Source organism: Amblyraja radiata, chromosome 16 (assembly GCF_010909765.2).
Source record: "Amblyraja radiata isolate CabotCenter1 chromosome 16, sAmbRad1.1.pri, whole genome shotgun sequence".
Lineage (NCBI taxonomy): Eukaryota > Metazoa > Chordata > Chondrichthyes > Rajiformes > Rajidae > Amblyraja > Amblyraja radiata.
In genome coordinates, this window is record NC_045971.1 from 15,815,654 (window position 1) to 15,833,680 (window position 18,027).

Below are 18,027 nucleotides of genomic sequence, written 5' to 3' on the forward strand. Positions count from 1 at the left end.
CTTAAGGGTATAAAAAGTCGACACATTTTGTGTTCAGATAGTTTTTACCAGAGACAGATTCTCCAGAATATCCATTGTGCTGAATAAAGACCTTACACGCCTCCTGCTCCACTCCAGCCTCCTGTGTGACTCAGTCACAATGCCAAATATCTGCACGCTGCTGGTTGACAATAAATTCTGTCGTATAGTTGTGTAGGTTGACTAGATTCCTCCATTCTGAAGGCACCCGTCAGCTTGAATTACACGTATATTCCTGAACTGAAACATGAGTCCACAATCATGGGGGTGGTAATTATGAACTAAGCCAAAGGAAGAGTCTAAACTGAGCCATACCTGAAGCCAGAGGACTTTACACAGACTCATGTTTGACACAAAGGATGTCACCGCTGAGCCACTGCTACCGTGATCAAATAGCCACTTCTTTTCACTTGAGAACATTGTTGTATTACAAAAGCCAGAGCTAACATGATCAACCACTGATTTATTTTTTTAAATCTTAAGTCGCACTAAATAACAATCAATTTATCAAAACCTTCATGATGTGGTGAAAATGATTAAAGCAATAAACTCCTGCACTGCAGTGCACTGTGATAAACAGAAATAGAAAATAACAAAAATCCGGTCATGTTCAGCAGCAGCTCCTGAAAGCTCGGGGCTATATCTTCTCTTTGACAGAGTCGCTTAAAAATATTAGATTGTCTGCAAAAAGAAAAAAAAATGATGAATATGTTAAATGGATAAAATGTGATGAAGAATTAAGACTATATTTTGTTTGTTTCCAGGTTCTCTCCAGACATGCACTTGAACATGCACAGGGCTGACTGCACATATAGGTAGAAATAGACACTTATTTTTGGAATGTATGCACATCGTAGCTGAATTTGTGGTCAGTTCTAAAAAAAAAATGTTCAAGTGATATGTGCTATGCAGGCCGAGCCAGCACTTAATTGCCTATCTGTAATTTCTCTTGAGAAGGTGACAGTGAGCTGCCCTCTTGAACTGTTGCAGTCCTAAAGGCGTGGGTTAATCCACAATGCCTTAGTGGAAGGATTTGAGGATTTTGACCCCCTATATATGGTGTAATGAGGAAAACAGGCTAATATTTGAAAGGGAACAGAAACTTCATGTATACAGGGGAGTAAAGGAAAAGTGGAGGTAGGCTATTTATTGATATTAAGAATTAAGAATTAATACTCGTATTAAATGTTAAGAATTTATGGTTTGAGACAAATAATGCAAGATTTAAAAGAAAGGAGGCAGCAGTTAAAGTGAGAAGACCATTAATATATTGATATGTTGGGCAGGGGCGCCGCATGATTGGCAGCCCCGCCAACAGATTGTCTGTTTTTTTGTCTTTTTATTTTTATTTTTAGTGCGTTTTAAAAGTTTGTGTAAATGTTCTCTGGTTTGTTTTATGTGGGGGGAGGGGGAGGGGGTCGGGGGAAACTTTTTTTCAGTTGCTTACCTTGCCAGAGATGCGATTTTTTTCCGGATCGTATCTCTGCGGCCTACGATCGATGGAGCTGGTGGCCTCCTCGGACTGACTTTTGAGCCCCACCGCGGGGCGGGGACTTAACATCGGAGTCGAACCCTTGCCTGGGATCGCTCCAACCACAGCCTGCAGACTTTACCGAGTTCTCAGGTCTCGGGAGAGGCTAGTCGGGAGCTCCAACGACGCAGAGGCTCGACCAGCCCTGACGCGGGGTCCGATCGCTGGCGCAGGGGAGTTGACATCCCTCCCATGCAGGAGCTGATCGCCCCAATGCGGAGGGTCCAAACGCCGCCGGCTACGGGAGTCAAGATCGTCCCGTCAATGGAGGGCAAAGAAGGGAAGAGATCTGAACTTGTTTTTCGCCTTCCATCACAGTGAGGAATGTGGAGGAGTCACTGTGGTGGATGGAACCAGAATTATCCACTAAAACATAGGAAGCCATTTGGCCCATCCTATCTATGCTGGTTAAGAAAGGGGCTCCTGGTCTAAAGACTCTATCTCTCATTAAGCCCGGCCCTTCAAATACAGTCATGCAGATGGAACTCACCTGCCACAATTGTTGTCGCCTGTCGCCGCACATTGCTTTTGTCAGTATATTCACCATAGTCCAGTTTTCCTTCCACATAAAGTCTTGCTCTGCTCAGTAAAAAAAGAAAGAAAACTATATAAATGCAAGATGATATTCCTAAATTGCAAGGTAAAAAAACTGCAGATAGTGGAAATCTGAAATAAAAACAGAAAATACCAGACACTCTGGGTCAGGCAGCATCTGTGAATAGCAAATTAATATTCCATTACAATTGCTTTTCATAGTCATATCAGATGGAAATAACCCGTTTGGTTTAAATCCCATCTCGCTCCACTCTAAGCTTGCACTGACCAAAAGGCACTTATTTACAATAATGTGAAACTATTTGCATTTTATTCTCTGCACATTCCCCTTAACTCTCTCCGGATTTACATGCTAGGATCAATTTACAGTGGCTAATTAATCTACCAATACCACATTTTTAGTAAGCAGCAGGAACTGATGCACTCATAGGAAACATACATCATCAGAGGGAGACCATTCAAACTCTATACAGACAGGTGAATAAATCACCAGTGCCCGAAACAATGTATCCCAGGCAGTTGTGGGAGGCGATATTCTATATTTGCCTCAACTTTCTGATCTGCAACACTACTTTTCAAGGCCCACAGCTCTGCCAGACTAGGTTAAATTCTCCCAACCAGAACCTTTAGAAGCTGAAGATGGCGCTGTACTGCTTCTTAGTCCAAAACGTCAACAAAATCAGTGAGTGTGTCTGTCTCAGCAGATTAGCAGTGTAAATTGTACTGTATGCAAAATTTAACATAGCTATACCTACCCTTTCTTCACATACTGATATGCCAAGTCTCTCAAACCAGGCCTGAAGACGGAAATTCGGTGCCAAGTTGTCTTTTGGCTGATGTCTCCTGCAATAATTTAACAATAATTTTATCAAATCATTGCTAGTGGCAATATGATCCAATGCTCATGTCAAATGCTTTTAGATCATATTCCCAACATCCATGCTTCAATTATTTAAAAGTGTTGTCCATTTAAACCCACTGAGATGATCTTGAGCTGCTTCCAGCACAGTTGAACAGAATGGAATAGGAGGGGGAATGGGTTGGTGGATGAAGGTGGCTGGAGGGAAAATTTCGGTTTATGGAGGATTCTGACATCTCACAACCTATGCTTGGGTGGAGCAAGTATATTTAGTCCAGAGTGAAGGGAATATTGAGGAAGCAAGATTTTATACACACTTAAGGAGGAAATGATTCTTTGCAATAGAGAAGTGCCACATTTGATGTAACGAGAATAGTCCTGGTTGCATTGCCATAAGAAGGTTGTCGTTAAACTGGAAAGGTGCAAAAAAGAGCTATGAGGATGTTACCAGATCTGGACTGGGACTGATCTGTAGATTGACCAGGCAATATCGACTGCTTTCTACAGCCTTCTTTGAAACTGGGCATTCGAGTTACAGGAAGGTTGGAGGGTGGCTAATATTGTACCGTTATTTAAGGTAGACAGCAAGCACAAGTCCGGAAACTGCACGCTGTTGAGCCTGGAGTTGTTGTTGGAGAATCTATATGGACAGGATCTACCAGCATCTACTTGGTGCATGGATCTACCAGCATCTACTAAATTTACTCCTTTGAAGAGATGACCAAGAAGATTGAGTGTGGTAGACGTTGTCTACATGGATTTTAGCAAGGCCTTTGTCAAGATACTATATGGTAGGCAGGTCTGGAAAGTTAGATTACATGGGTGAGAGATTGATGCTGATTCACTGTTGTATGTTATTTACAGTAACAGTTTGAATGCAAAGCTGTTAGGTGGTATGATTAGCAAGTTAGTAAATTTTCAGAATGTACTAAAATTGGTGGTACAGTGGACAAAGCTATCTAGAATTAGAAAAAGATTTGAATCAACAGCACTAATAGACTGAGTAATGGCAGAAGGAGTTTAATTCAGATAAATGCATTTTGCCAAGACAAACCAAGGCAGGATTTACATAGTAAATGTTAGGGCTCAGAGAATGTTGTAGAGCAGGGCCTTAGGGAAACAGGTACATAGTTCTGTGAAAATGACGACACACAGACAGTGTAGCGGAGAAGGCATTTGTCACACTTGCCTTCATTATTCAGTGTTCTGATTACATGAGTGGGAACATCATGTTACAGCCCTACATGACATTGGCATGACAGGTCACACTTGCAGTACTGTTGTAGTCACTGTGCTATTGAAAGGAAGTGATTAAACAGGGACGATTACAGAGAAAATTTACAAGGATGATACTGGGGTCAGAAGGTTTAAGATGCAAGATGAGGTTGAATAGTTTTTTCCCCTTGGAGTATAGGAGGCTGAGAGGTGACCTTAAGGAACGTATAAAATCAAGAGGGACACAGATACGGTGAATAGCCAATCTTTCCCCCAGGGTAGGGGAATCTAAAACTAGAGAGCATTTGATTTAATTTGGACCTGAGAGGCAATATTTTCCAGCCAGAGGGTGGTGCTTAATTGGCATGTACTTAACTGTCAGGCGAAATGGTAGAAGTGGGTACAATTCTTCCAGCAGTTTGTTTAATCTGCAATAATTTTTAAAGTAAGCTTTTGCTGGAACTAACACACTCAAGGATGATGGATGAACGACTTTCATAACGTTCTGATGAAGATGACAGAGTTGGTCTGAACTGATGTTTATGAAATATGGATAATGAGGAGCAGACGTAATATATGTTAACTGTCAGATTTGAATAAAGGATAAAGCGTTTCAGCAGCTGAAAAGCCAAAGCAAGGGTGTGAAAGGGCACTGAAAATTTACTGAATGCACGCTTATTCATTCACCAAATGTGAATATGAATGCACTGTCTGAATGTATCTAGCATACAATTAGTTCTACACTGGTGCATCTTAAGAAAATGAAATCTTGAGTCAAATGCAATGAGTGTCAAAATGGATGAAGACTTTTCAATTCAATTCTCACCGTAAAATTCATAACTTTTTATATTTGAAAATATTTTAATTTGATCCCATGTACAGTTTCACACAGAAGGTAAATTGATTGGAACCAAGGTAAGTGCAAGGAGAAGCTGGATGATGAAATTGTGAAATCTACTATCATTACTATAAAGGTATAAACGAGAGCCAAGCGTTTAATCGCTACATGTGTCGTCGATGGAACAATGAAATTCTTACCTGCTGTGGCTTAACTGGCCCATAAATCTCACACAGATAATACATAATAATCCAAATACAATAAATTAATAACAATAATTCTGTGATTAAAAACAAAGTCTCTGCAGTGCGACCAAAGATACACAACAAAGGAGAGCAAGGTTAATGTTGCGTACTTCAAAATCCAATGACGTAAGAAAATAGCAATCCCAGAGAAGGGAGCATGAAAATAGGAGAGCAGAAATATATTGATACAGCAGCAACAGCAACAGCAACTTCTATTTGGCCATTATAGCTGACAGAAGCAGAGTGTCTTCAAACAAAGAACAAACAATGGCACAAATGTCAAGGGGATATCATAAGTAGCATCTCAAAGAAATAGAGGTACAGAGTGAAAAAGGTTAAGGCGGAAATTCCAGTGCTTAGCCAGCAGCCGAAGGCAATGCTGATAACAGATGATTAATTGAAATGAGAGGAGAGGTGGAGAGCTCAAATCAAATTCTAGGAGACTGTGGAGCTGGGATGATATTACAGAGGCCACAGTGTAATTTGCAAACAGTGAAAACTTGTTTTAAATCTGCTTAACCAGGAGCTCATGAAAACAAGAATGAGAACTTTAAAGTAGTGTGTATGTAGTACGTAGCGTGCTTATATTCCCAACTTCTTAATGACAATGTCACCTTTAGGTGGGCCAAGGACGTTGGGCTAACAAATGGCATTCTTATGCCATATCAAGTAGAGAACCTGAAGCATTTAGAGCTTGGTCATTACCTGATGCAAATGTATCGCTGTCTCCTGATCGCCACATTTCATTGGTGGCCAATGAGAAGATTGTTACAGGATTCTTCCCATCAACCTGCCGCATAACAGGATCCTGCCCAACGCGGCCAAGCAACTGAACCCGATTCAAGGCTGGAGAGAAAAGAAAACTGAAATTCCATCTCCAACTGGGAAACGCCTACCAAGGAACCCAAAGGTGGGTTCTTGCAAGGAAGGGGAGTGAGATACAAATAAAAACAAACATCTTAAACTTAATCAAAACTGAAGGGGGAAAAAGGTAAAGTAAAAAAGAGAACATTGATGGCAGGGAAGAAAATTGTTACAAAAAAACTGAAAACAATATTAAAAATGAATTAAATTATGTACACAGCAATGCACTGCATGCCTGATAAAACATAGGAGCTAAAAGCAATCATATAATCGGAGGCAAAAAAACAAAATGCTGGAGGAACTCAGCGGGTCAGGCAGCATCTGTGGAGGAAATGGACAGACGATGTCTTGGGTACCCTACATCATACTAATGTAGTAAGGGGTGAAAGCTGGAAAAGAAGCAGGGGCAGGGCAATCTGGCAAGTGATTGCTGGATAGAGGTGAGGAAAGCGATGGGTAACTATATTGGCAACTATAGGAAGATTGGGGAGAATCTGTATGTTGCTGGAATGCTCGATTGAACTTCTACAAGTGTACGGTAGAGAGCAGGCTGACTGGTTGCATCACAATGTAATTAACCATAGAGACACACTGCACGAGATCAGGGTTTTGAGCCCACCATGTCCATGCCGAACAAGTTGGCATTCTGGACTAGTTCCATTTGCCTGCAATTGGACCATAACCCTCTAATCCCTTCCAATCCACATATCTGTCCAAATGTATTTCAAAATTTGTAATTCTATCCCCTTCTATGGCTTCTTCTGACAGCTGATTCCAGATAGGAACTAGCCTCTGCGGGGAAAAACGTACCCCCGAAATCCCTCTTAAATATCTTCCCTCTCACCTTGAGCCAATGCCCTCTGGATTCAGAATCTTCCACTGCGAAAAGACTGAGTGTTCACCTTACCATTGTCCCTCATGATCCTCCTACTCTCCAAAGAAAAAAAAAGTCGCAGCCTACTCAGCCTCCCCCTATAATTCAAGCCCATAAATCCAGTGAATGTCCCGGTGAATCTCTTCTGCAATCCTTCCAGCTTAATGACATCCTTCCTATAGCTGGGCACCCAGAACACAATGTAGCATCCAATGTTGTCTAACCAATTACTTGTATAGCTGCATCATGAAGTCTCAACCTTTGTACTCAATATCATTCCCAATGAAGGCAAGCATGCCAAGCACGTTCTTCACCACACTACCCACCATTTTCAGGGAGCCATGCCTCTGTGCTCTCAGATCTGTACTGCACCACTCTATACTGGATCATAGGTGGGGAAATTTGTGTCAGTTATTGCAGATTGTCCGTTATAACCGAGTATGGGGGGGTTGTCCCCCACTGACATCACTGCCCGGGCGCCGGGTCCAAATCCTGGAGCAAGGTCACTGAGAGCCCAGTGGGACCTCCCTCATCATGCGGAGCGCAGCGGCTCATGAAAGCCGCCCGGCACCACTTTGTCCAGCGCAGCTGTGGAACGGCAATAACCACTGCCCTTGCTGCTGATTCCTGCATTCAGAGATTGAGAACAAAATGGGAGATCTGGGGTGTTGTGATGGTAGTGTGGTGGTGTGAAGAGAGGTGCCCCTCTCTAACTAGGATTCCCACGACCCCCAACTGACTGCCTGGAGTTCAGGGTGAAAGGACATAGACTGTAAAAATTAACTCTGTTTCTCCTTCCAAAGACACCAACCTGCCTAACCTGTTGAGTGTACAAAGTTCTTAACAGCTAAACATATATTTTTGTTACTGCAAGCTAAAAGTACTAAAGGCTTTTCGTTACACTGTTTAATAGGGTTTAGTGCCGATCCAAGCGATTGCTTGTCAATTTCAATGTCAATTTCAATAACCTGCAGGCTATAAAGAAGTCTGTAATAATGAGCAATAACTGTATAAACTATATCTGCTGCACTGCCCTTATCAATACACTTTGTTACTTCTGCAAAAACATTATTCAGATTGGTTAAACAGGATCTGCCCATGACAAAGCCATGCTGGCTGTCTAACTTGTCCCTTCTTTCTCAAGTGAATTTTTCCAGTACTTCGAGATGCCTGTTTTTTCGTGTACATAACTAAGAAGTGTACATGGTTTAAATTGATCAGGGGTAAAGAGCTGGTACTCACATCTCTCCAGTACAAGGGAGGAGGCGTCAGTCACCTGATGTCTTGCCAGCTGTCGAACCACCTTCAAATAATAAATACTATCATTATGTTGAACAAAACTGAGCAGGTACTGAGAGATCCAGGCAGACAGTCGGGACCACAGAATAAAGTCCCAGTAGTTAGATAGGTTAAATCTGGGCCCAGACATTTGCTTAGTGTGGTGTTACAATTATACTATGAGGGATGGACAGAAAACAGATACGGCTGCTCAACTGGGCAATCATGAAGCAAAGTGGACCAGCAGCAGCAGCAGAAAATGTGCACGACCACAATCTCAAAACCCACGACTTATCCTGCATTATTCAAGGTATGGGATCAACGCTGGCTTGGAGAGGAGCAGAGAAGGACATCCTGGGAGCATCACCAGGCATGGTTCACAATTCACCACTTGGGCATTGCTACGCTTATAGAATAGAATAGAATAGAATATGTTTATTGTCATTGCACAAAACTGAGCAACGAAATTCCATTTGCTTCTCCTCCGTTAAAAGAAATACAACACAACAACCAATACACATATGTACAGTTAATAGTAAAATAATAGATACATTTTTTTTAAAGTTTAAAAGAATTTAGCGGTATTCCTCGAAGTTACTTCTTGCTTCCCAGTGTTCACTATTGGAGTTAAGCTCTTTTACCGCACATGGGTAGAAACTATTTTTTAGTCTACCGGTGCGAGCCTGCAGAGACCTGAGTCGCCTCCCCGAGGGTAGCAGAGTAAAAAGGTGGTTGGCAGGGTGGGATGTGTCCTTCTTGATATTTATGGCCCTGCGCAAGCATCGGGCCTTGTATATGTCATCCAAGGAGGGCAGGTTAGCGTTTGTAATGCGCTGCGCAGTTTTTATAATTCCCTGCAGCGCCCTCCTCTCAGCCACAGTACAGCTGGCAAACCACACCAGGATTCCGTAGGTGAGGATACTTTCCACGGCACATCGATAGAAGGACAGCAGCAGCGGCTGTGAGACGTTAGCTCTCCGTAGAGACCTCAGGAAATACAGCCGCTGATGAGACTTCTTCAAGAGAGTGACGGTGTTCATTTGCCATTTGAGGTCCTGGGAGATGTTTATTCCCAGGAACCTAAAGTCGTTGACTCTCTCCACCATGTCTCCTTTGATGTATAAGGGAGCAGGTTCCTCTCTCCTCTTCCTCCTGAAGTCAACGACAAGTTCTTTTGTCTTTGATGGGTTTAGTACCAGGTTGTTTTTGGTACACCAGACGGTCAGTTTTTGGACTTCATCCCTGTAGGCAGACTCGTCATCGTTGTTTATCAGTCCCACCACAGTCGTGTCGTCCGCAAACTTGATGATCCTGTTTGTACTGTGTGTTGGTATACAGTCGTAAGTGTATATTGTATACAAGATTGGACTCAGCACACATCCTTGTGGCGCACCTGTGCTAAGCGTCAGGACTGGGGAGTAATTGGACCCCATCCTGACAGTCTGTGGGCTGTCTGTTAAAAAGTCCTTAATCCATCCACATGTGTTTGCATTAACACCTAGATCAGACAGTTTGTCCACCATTCTGCTGGGGATGATAGTATTAAATGCAGAACTAAAATCTACAAATAACATCCGCACATATGAGCCAGGACGCTCCAGATGTGCCAGTGCAGAATGTAGAGCTGTGTTGATGGCATCTTCCGTTGACCTATTAGCTCTATACGCAAATTGATGCTGATCCAGGGTGGGTGGGAGTGAGGACTTAATGTGGGCCAGGGCCAGCCGTTCAAAACATTTCATCACGGATGTTGAATAGCAAAACCTCACAGACAGAGCTCAGCGATCTAACAGCGATCTAACAGTCAACTAACCAGATACGTCAAGAACAATTAATCATAATCATACTTTATTAGCCAAGTATGTTTTGCAACATACAAGGAATTTGATTTGCCATACAGTCATCATACCAATAAAAAGCAACAAAACACACAAAATACATTTTAACATAAACATCCACCACAGTGACTCCTCCACAATCGTCACTGTGATGGTAGGCGAACAAAAAGTTAAATCTCTACCCTTCTTAGTCCTCCCGCGGTCGGGGGCCTCGAGCCTTCCGTTGTTGGGACGATCCTGGCTCCCATAGCCAGCGGTCGGGCCCTCCGTATCGGGGTGAACAAGCTCCTGCATCAGGAGGGGGAATCTAAGCTCCTGCACGCCGGGCGATCGCACCCTGGGTCGGGGCTGGTCGAAACTTCTGCGACTTTGGAGCTTCCTGACATCAGTCTCTACCCGAGACTGCGAGCTCCTCGATGGTGAAATCCGCAGGCCGCAGTTGGAGCGCCGATCCCAGGCACGGGATCACAGGCTCCGATGGTAAGTCCATGGCCCCATGGTGGGGCTCAAAGTCAATCTCGAGATACGAACCGGAAAACAATCGTATCTCCGGCAAGGTAAGAGATTGAAAAAGGTTTCCCCTTTCCTCCCCCACCCCCACATAAAACAAACCAGAGACCATTAACACATACTTTTTTAAAACAAAAAAGACGAAAAGACAGGCAGACTGTTGTCGAGGCTGCCAGTTGACGGCAACACCTGGTGATAAGCAACTAATGGGACGAGAAGGCTCCAGGAGCCCCCGCATCCACAACAAAGGCAGGGCCAGCTTGCGAGTGCTAAAGAAAACGTTGCAGCATTACAACTATGTTCAGCAAAAGGCATCAAATAGGTGACTCATCACAGTTTCATCTAATGGGCCTGTCCCACTTAGGCGACTGGAACGGCGACTGTCAGAGTGGGACACATACACACAAACACATCGCTTCCTTCACCAGCCCGTGTGAATTTTTTTGACAGGGCTCCCCCCGCTTGCCCTGTCTAAAAAATTAATACGGTGCAAAGCCAAGGTGATACATACACACACCGTGATGAACAGGAAGGTTGGCGCTATAATTAAACGGGCTGTCCCACTGCGGCGACCTAATCCGCGAGTTCAGAAGAGTTTGCCCTCGACTCATACTCGCAGCATGGTCGACACGAGGTCCTAGGAGGTCTTTGTAACTCTCCTTCAGGCTCGAGAGTAGTCCCCACGTACTCGAGGCCTCAGCTAGGTCGCAGGGTATTTTTCAACATGCTGAAAAATGCCCGCCATGGAAGGGGGGGGGGGGGGGGGGGTGGAGAAGGAGTGGAGACAACTTTTAAGAAGCCAGAGATATACGGCTGTGAAACTCAGCGGACATTTAACATTGCCGGTCGGTTATCCTTGATTCTGAAAACTACTCCTTATCTTTTTTTCCCCTCAATGAGCCAATGAAATTCACTCGTCAGCACCGGCTACAACCTACGAGAACCTCCAAGAACCTTCGACCTCATGGCAACCCACTGGGACCTCCTGGCGACCCACCTACGGCGCGAGAATTCTCGTTATTCTCCATGGCGGCTTCATTCTAGTCGCCGCTAATTTTTCAACATGTTAAATTTGCGGCCACCATAATGAGGCCGCGACTAGTTCCCAGAATGCGGGAACTCCTCACGACCATGAAGGCGACTCCACGGCAACTACCTGCGAACATGTGGCGACTGCATAGTCTCCTGCAGTCGTCTAAGTGGGACAGGCCCATAAGATTCCTGTCATCACAGGTCAGCCTTCAACCAATTCCATTCACTAAGGGTGATCAGCCAAGTTAGGACAAGGCTACATGAACAGACAACATCTTAGCTGTAGTACTAAAGACCCAGAACTATCTGTGCTTCTATATCATTGAAGGGATCTACAGAATGCACTGCCGCAAGAGGCAGCTAATATCATCAAAGACCACAACCAACCTGACATTTCACTGCCACCATCAGGTAAAAGTACATAATCTTGATAACATTCTGCTTCAAGAATAGCTTCTTACATCAACATCAGGTTCTTGTGCAACCCTAACCACATATGCTACCACTACCCTCTAACCACGATGAACCATGCTGTGGTTCTACATATTTTGCTTTTTGCAGTATCCTCGTCCAGTTTACTTAGAATAACTGACAATTGATCGTACATTTATTGTTGTTGCCGGTAAAGCTGCAGCAAGCAGTAATTTCATTATTTTGCTTCATTTGAGGTGCATATGACAAATAAACATGAAGGTAGACACAAAATGCTGGAGAAACTCAGCGGGTGAGGCAGCATCTAAGGAGAGAAGGAAATGGGTGACGTTTCAGGTCAAGACCCTTCTTCAGACTGATAAACACACTTGACTCATGATAAGAAAGGAACACAATGGGAAATACTGAAACAAACAAGCGGAGTAACCAATGCAGCCTGTAAGAATCAGGATGAACACTCACATTGACAGATTAAAAACTCAGCAAAATGATCATTAAACAGTAAACTTACATTGAATGTACACCTTTGCAACATCTTTTGGGATTCGAGATGTTTCCTGAAAAAAGTTAAGGAGGCATTTTTTAAAAATAGTACACCGGGTAATTTCGTTCATGAAGTCATTATTGCCCAGCACTGTAGGCTTCGAATAATTTGCCATTTAAATCTGATCACCACCATGATTGATCACCTCCATGAGTATAGATTGTAACCATGCATCATTTTCCCCAAACATTCACTTTCATTCTGTTCCTGGCAGTTAGAATAACTTTACTCAACAACAATCACTGTCTGAGCATTGCCTGCTCAAGTTAATGGATGCTGTTTACATGAATTTTAGTGAGACATTTAACAAAGTCCCTCATGATTGGCAGATCCGGAAGATTAAGGTGCATGGGGTCCACAGTGATTTGGTCATTTGAATTCAGAACTGCCTTTTTTTTGCGCGATTTTTTTCCCGAATTGGACCTAGGTTTTTATCCTTTTTTTTGCCTCCCCCAGGAGATCACGCGGTTCTTGGGGTGGAGAGGGGTGATAGCGGTATAAAGGGGAGGGTAGTGTCTTGTGTTCTGTGTCTTGTGTCTACTGTTTGTGTGTAAGTGTGTCTGTTTAGTGTTCAGCCATGAGCGAATGGCGGTGCGGGCTCGACGGACCTGGTGGTCTACTCTCGCACCTACTTTCTATGTTTCTATGCCTTACTCACGGAAGCCTGGGTTGTGGTGGGAGGCGTTATTCTGGCTGGAGGTAGGGAATTGTGCTGGAACCTCCGTTTGTTTGTGGAATATATCAATTACTTGGACGTAAATGCAAATGAGCTGGTTAGTAAGTTTGCACATGAAACCAAAATTGATGGGGTTGTGGACAGCGAAAAGGTTCACAAAGAATACAGTGTGATTTAGATCAGCTGCATAAATGGGCGGAAAAATGGCAGGCGAGGTTTAATTTGAGCACTTATGAGGTGCTGCACTTTGGGAGATCAAATGCAAGGGGAGAGCATGCAGTTAATGGCAGGTTTCTTAACAGCACTGATGCACAAAGGAATCTGTGGGTCCAAGTCCATAGTTCCCTAAAGTGGCAATGCAAGCAGACAGAGTGGTAAAGAAGGCATATTGTGTGCTTGTATTCATAGGTCAGGACATTGACTATCAGAGTCAGGAAGGCATGTTGCAGCCTTACACAATATTTTTAGGCCACATCTGGAGTGCTGCGTGCAGTTCTAGTTGTCCCACTACAGAATGGTTGTCGAATCTTTTGCGACAATGCACAAGAGGCGCAGCCGGGATTAGATGGTATGATCTAATGGTAGGTTGAACAAAGTTCAATTGTTAAAGACTTGAGGCCATAGTTTTAAGGTGAGGGCAGTAACATTTAAAGGAATGTGTACGGCAAGATTTGTATACAGAGTGGTGGGTGCCAAGAATGTGCTGCCAGGAATAGTGGAGGCAGATGATAGTGACATTTAAGAAACCTTTGAATTGGCACATGGATATGCAAGGAATGGAGGGATATGCATCATGTGTAGGCAGAGAAGGTTGGTTTAACTTGGCATCATGTTCAGCATGGATTTTGTGGGCCAAAAAGCCTGTTCCTGTACTTTGCTGCACTGTTCTATGCTTCATACAAATTTGTTGTCATGGCAGACATCTATATAATTAAAAGTCTCATCTTGACCACTTCCTGTCTGCGTTGTATATTGATTTTAGAAAAAACACTATCCTGTATCGCTGTGATTTTTGGCCATCTTACTCACAGTCCTCCTGTGCTGAGCCAGCCCCGAGGATTTTTCCCATCGGTGAAAATACATTTTTTTAAAAAAGTTATAAGCGTTTAAAAAACATTGAGCAGCTGATTGGTCTTCTCGCCTGTCAATCACCGCGATGAAGGTAGGAGGCAGGAGTATAAAACCCCGGATGCCTGGACGTGAGTCAGTCACTCTGCAAGATCGCGAGAGGCCACGACTGTCATTCTAAGCTGTGAATCAACTGAACTGTGAGTCTGCAATGTACTTGCAAATGATTTATTAGCCCTTAATGACAATGCCATAAGTTGTTTGGCCTGCTGCCCTGCCTGTGCTTGAAAGTGTAATGCTTAATTGGAAATGAAATGAAATGATAATGCCTCGAGTTGCTTGGCCTGCTGCCCTGCCTGTGTTTGAAACTGCAATGCTTTATTAGGTCCGACTGTGTTTGGATGGAATAAATGCTTTATTAGGTCCGACTGTGTTTGGAAGGAATAAATACTTTATTAGGTCCGACTGTGTTTAGTCCAAAAGTCCCGCTCATTTCGTGACTTCCGCTTAGTGGACAGGTCGCATTGATTGCGTAATTTCCGGTGAGTGCAGAGGTCGCGCTGATTGCGTAATTCCCGGTAAGTGCAGAGGTCACGCTGATTGCGGAAGTGCCGCTGACTGCGGAAGCCCCAGTGGAGAGGCCGCGCTCAGCCGTGTGAGTAGATTCAAGAAAGTTTACTGTCATATATATGGTGTGAGTCAGTGTGCGTGAGTGTGAATGTGAGTGTGTGTGTGAGTATCTGTGTGTGTCTGTGTGAGGGTGTATGTGTGAGTGTGTGTGTGAGTGTATGTGTGTGTGAGTGTATGTGTGTGAGATGGAGGGTGTGTGTGAGTCTATGTGTGTGTGAGAGTGTGTGTGTGTGTGTGTGAGAGTGTGTGTGTATATTGGAATTGGTGGAAACGTGGAATATTGCGTTGGGGGACCAGCCTTCCCGTGTGAAGCTGGGACACAACGGGTCCCACTTAGTCTTGTAGGCAATTAGATTTCAGTCTATCACCTAGTCTACGACTTTGAAATATGCAATGAACATATTTTGGGAAATTCCTGAGAAATATTCCCAGAAGGGATGGGTCACTTAGAAAATTTAAAGTGTGCAGAAGAGATTCACCAGGATATTACCTGGACTTGCACACTTGAGTTTCAAGAAAGGTTAGATGGGCTGGGACTTTTTTGTTTGAAGCATAGGAGGCCGAGAGACAACCTTATTGAACTGTAATAGATTAGGAGGATTTACTCAGAGGGTGGTCCACATGTGGCATAAGCTGCAGAACAACATATAGAAGTGGGTGCACCTACGACTTTTAAAATACATTTGGACAGATGTATTGATTTGGATAGAAGGTTTTGGGCCAAATTAGGACGTCCAGTATTATAACTGGGTAGGCATGGACAAGATGGTCCCGTTTTCATGCTGTGTATCTTTATGATCCTGCTCTGCCAGTCAACAAGGTCATGGCTGATCTGATCTTTGGTCTCAACGCATTTTTCTGCCCAATTCCTGTAACCCTTGCAATGCAAAATAATTTGCCGTAACCCTCAATTCCCTGGGAATGCAAATTAAAATGCACCCATTTTAACATTAGTCTTAATTTAAACCCACCCTCTTCCTCACATTTCCATTAAAGTGTTTATCCAGCCCCATTGACTATCCTCATTCCCCAGGTGGATTGGATACAGACCTGCCCCCACTATCTTTCCCAGTGGATCAGATACAAAACCCAGTCCCTCTACCTATCCCCCAATGGATCCATAACAGATGCAGTCCATTGGATACAGACCCGTACGTCAGTCTATCCCATTAGGTGAAATAGAGACCCAGGTCCCACAGAACATTCCAGTGAACCAGATGCAGACTCCCTCCCTCAAGTCCCTCCTATGTGGATTTTTATACAGGCCAGGTCCCAGTTACCCAGCGGATCAGATGCACATTTCCTCTCCTCCATCCCTCCTCCGCACTCACACCTCCACGCTCCCTCCCTCATCACCACTCACTCCCTCACCTTCCATGCTCCCTCACCCCCACGCTCCCTCATCCCCACTCTCTCCGCCCTCACTCTCTCCCTCCATCCCCACCTCATCCCCACCCCCCCCTCATCCCCACACCCTCCCTCATCCCACCTTCCATGCATCCCACAACACCCCTGCCCTCAAAGCGACAACCACCGCCCCCACCCTCACACCCCCCTCCCCCCATCCTCACCCCGCCCTTCATCGCCGCACGCCCTCCGCCATCCCCACTCCCCCCACATCCGCACCCCCTCAGTCTCCCACACACCCCCTGTCCCCCCCGCATGCCCCACCCACTCCCCATCTCACCCCCACACCCCCCCCATCCCGCACACCCCCGCCTTCATCTCCTCACTCCCTCCTCCATCCCCACTCCCCCCTCATCCGCACCCCCTCCATCATCCCCACACCCCCTCCCTAATCTCCTCACCGTCCCTCATCCTCCTTCCTTCACTTCCTTCCTCATTCCTTCCTCATTCCCCCCCCTCCCACTCGCTCGTCTCCACATCCCACAACCCGCTCGGTGTCCATGTGGACCAGGCACGGAGCCGCTACCTGTCTCTCCGCTCGCGCAGCAAACACCGGAACGGGAAATGGCGTCGTGACGGCAGTTGCCGCCGTGAGGGGAGGGATCAGCGCAGGAAAGATGGTCTTTGATGGTGAGGAGCGGGGAGAGATTGTGAGGGGAATGGGGAATGGGGAGAGATTGTGAGGGGAATGGGGAGTGGGGAGAGATTGTGCGGGGAATGGGGAGAGAGCGGGGAGAGATTGTGAGGGGAATGGGGAGCGGGGAGAGGTTGTGAGGGGAAGCGGGGAGCGGGGAGAGATTGTGAGGGGAAGCGGGGAGCGGGGAGAGATTGTGAGGGGAATGGGGAGTGGGGAGAGATTGTGAGGGGAAGCGGGGAGCGGGGAGAGATTGTGAGGGGAAGCGGGGAGCGGGGAGAGATTGTGAGGGGAGTAGAGGGAGCGGGGAGCGGGGAGAGGGAAATATGGAGAGGGGTCGGAGCAAGTAGATGGAGGGAAAGGTGGGGGTGGAGGAAAGATTGGGGGGAGTGTGAAGCATCTTTGGTGTGAAGTTTCCACCTAGTTAGCTTGCCTAACTCCTTATAATGTTGATATCTCCATTCGGTGCTCCTGAGCTCCAAGGGAATCAAACACAGCCCACTCACTGACAGACCTTCCTTACCAGCTTTCTGGTGAATCCTCTTTGCACCCGTTCTCTTATTGTGGCCAGAGACTGCGCACAATATTTCAGCTGTGGCTTAACCAGTCTTCTGGGATTCCCCCTTCTCCCAAAACCGCCAGCTTTTTTTTACTTTAAGCCTTGGTCAATGAAGACTAACTTCATCCCCTTTATACGCTTTATCCCCTTTAAAGTATGCTGCCACCTTCTTGGATTTCTTGCCACGAATAGTCCTCAATAGTCTGTAAGTGCCCCACCATTCATTTTGCATCTGACCCATGTTAGCTCTCCAAAATGCATGCCCTCACATTTATCAGGAATATATTCCATCTGTAATTGCCTCCAATGGCATGATTTCAAGATCACACTGTAGCTTAAGACTACATCCATCAACACACCAATATTACCTACTTTTATGCCATATGCATGTTAGCATGTTATAGAAAAGATACTGTCAAG

At 45.0% G+C, this 18,027-nt stretch overlaps 1 protein-coding gene across 1 annotated transcript; it reads right to left on the reverse strand.

The window, feature by feature from the left end:
- Window positions 1-461: 461 nt before the first annotated feature.
- Window positions 462-17,041, reverse strand: ssbp1 (single stranded DNA binding protein 1). The gene is made up of 7 exons (XM_033035210.1): window positions 16,941-17,041; window positions 12,601-12,646; window positions 8,242-8,302; window positions 5,967-6,107; window positions 2,860-2,947; window positions 2,040-2,128; window positions 462-699 (listed from the first exon to the last, which is right to left on the reverse strand). The coding sequence occupies exons 2-7, from the start codon at window positions 12,622-12,624 to the stop codon at window positions 656-658; spliced, it is 447 nt and encodes a 148-aa protein (XP_032891101.1). The 5' UTR covers window positions 12,625-12,646; window positions 16,941-17,041; the 3' UTR covers window positions 462-655.
- Window positions 17,042-18,027: the final 986 nt, after the last annotated feature.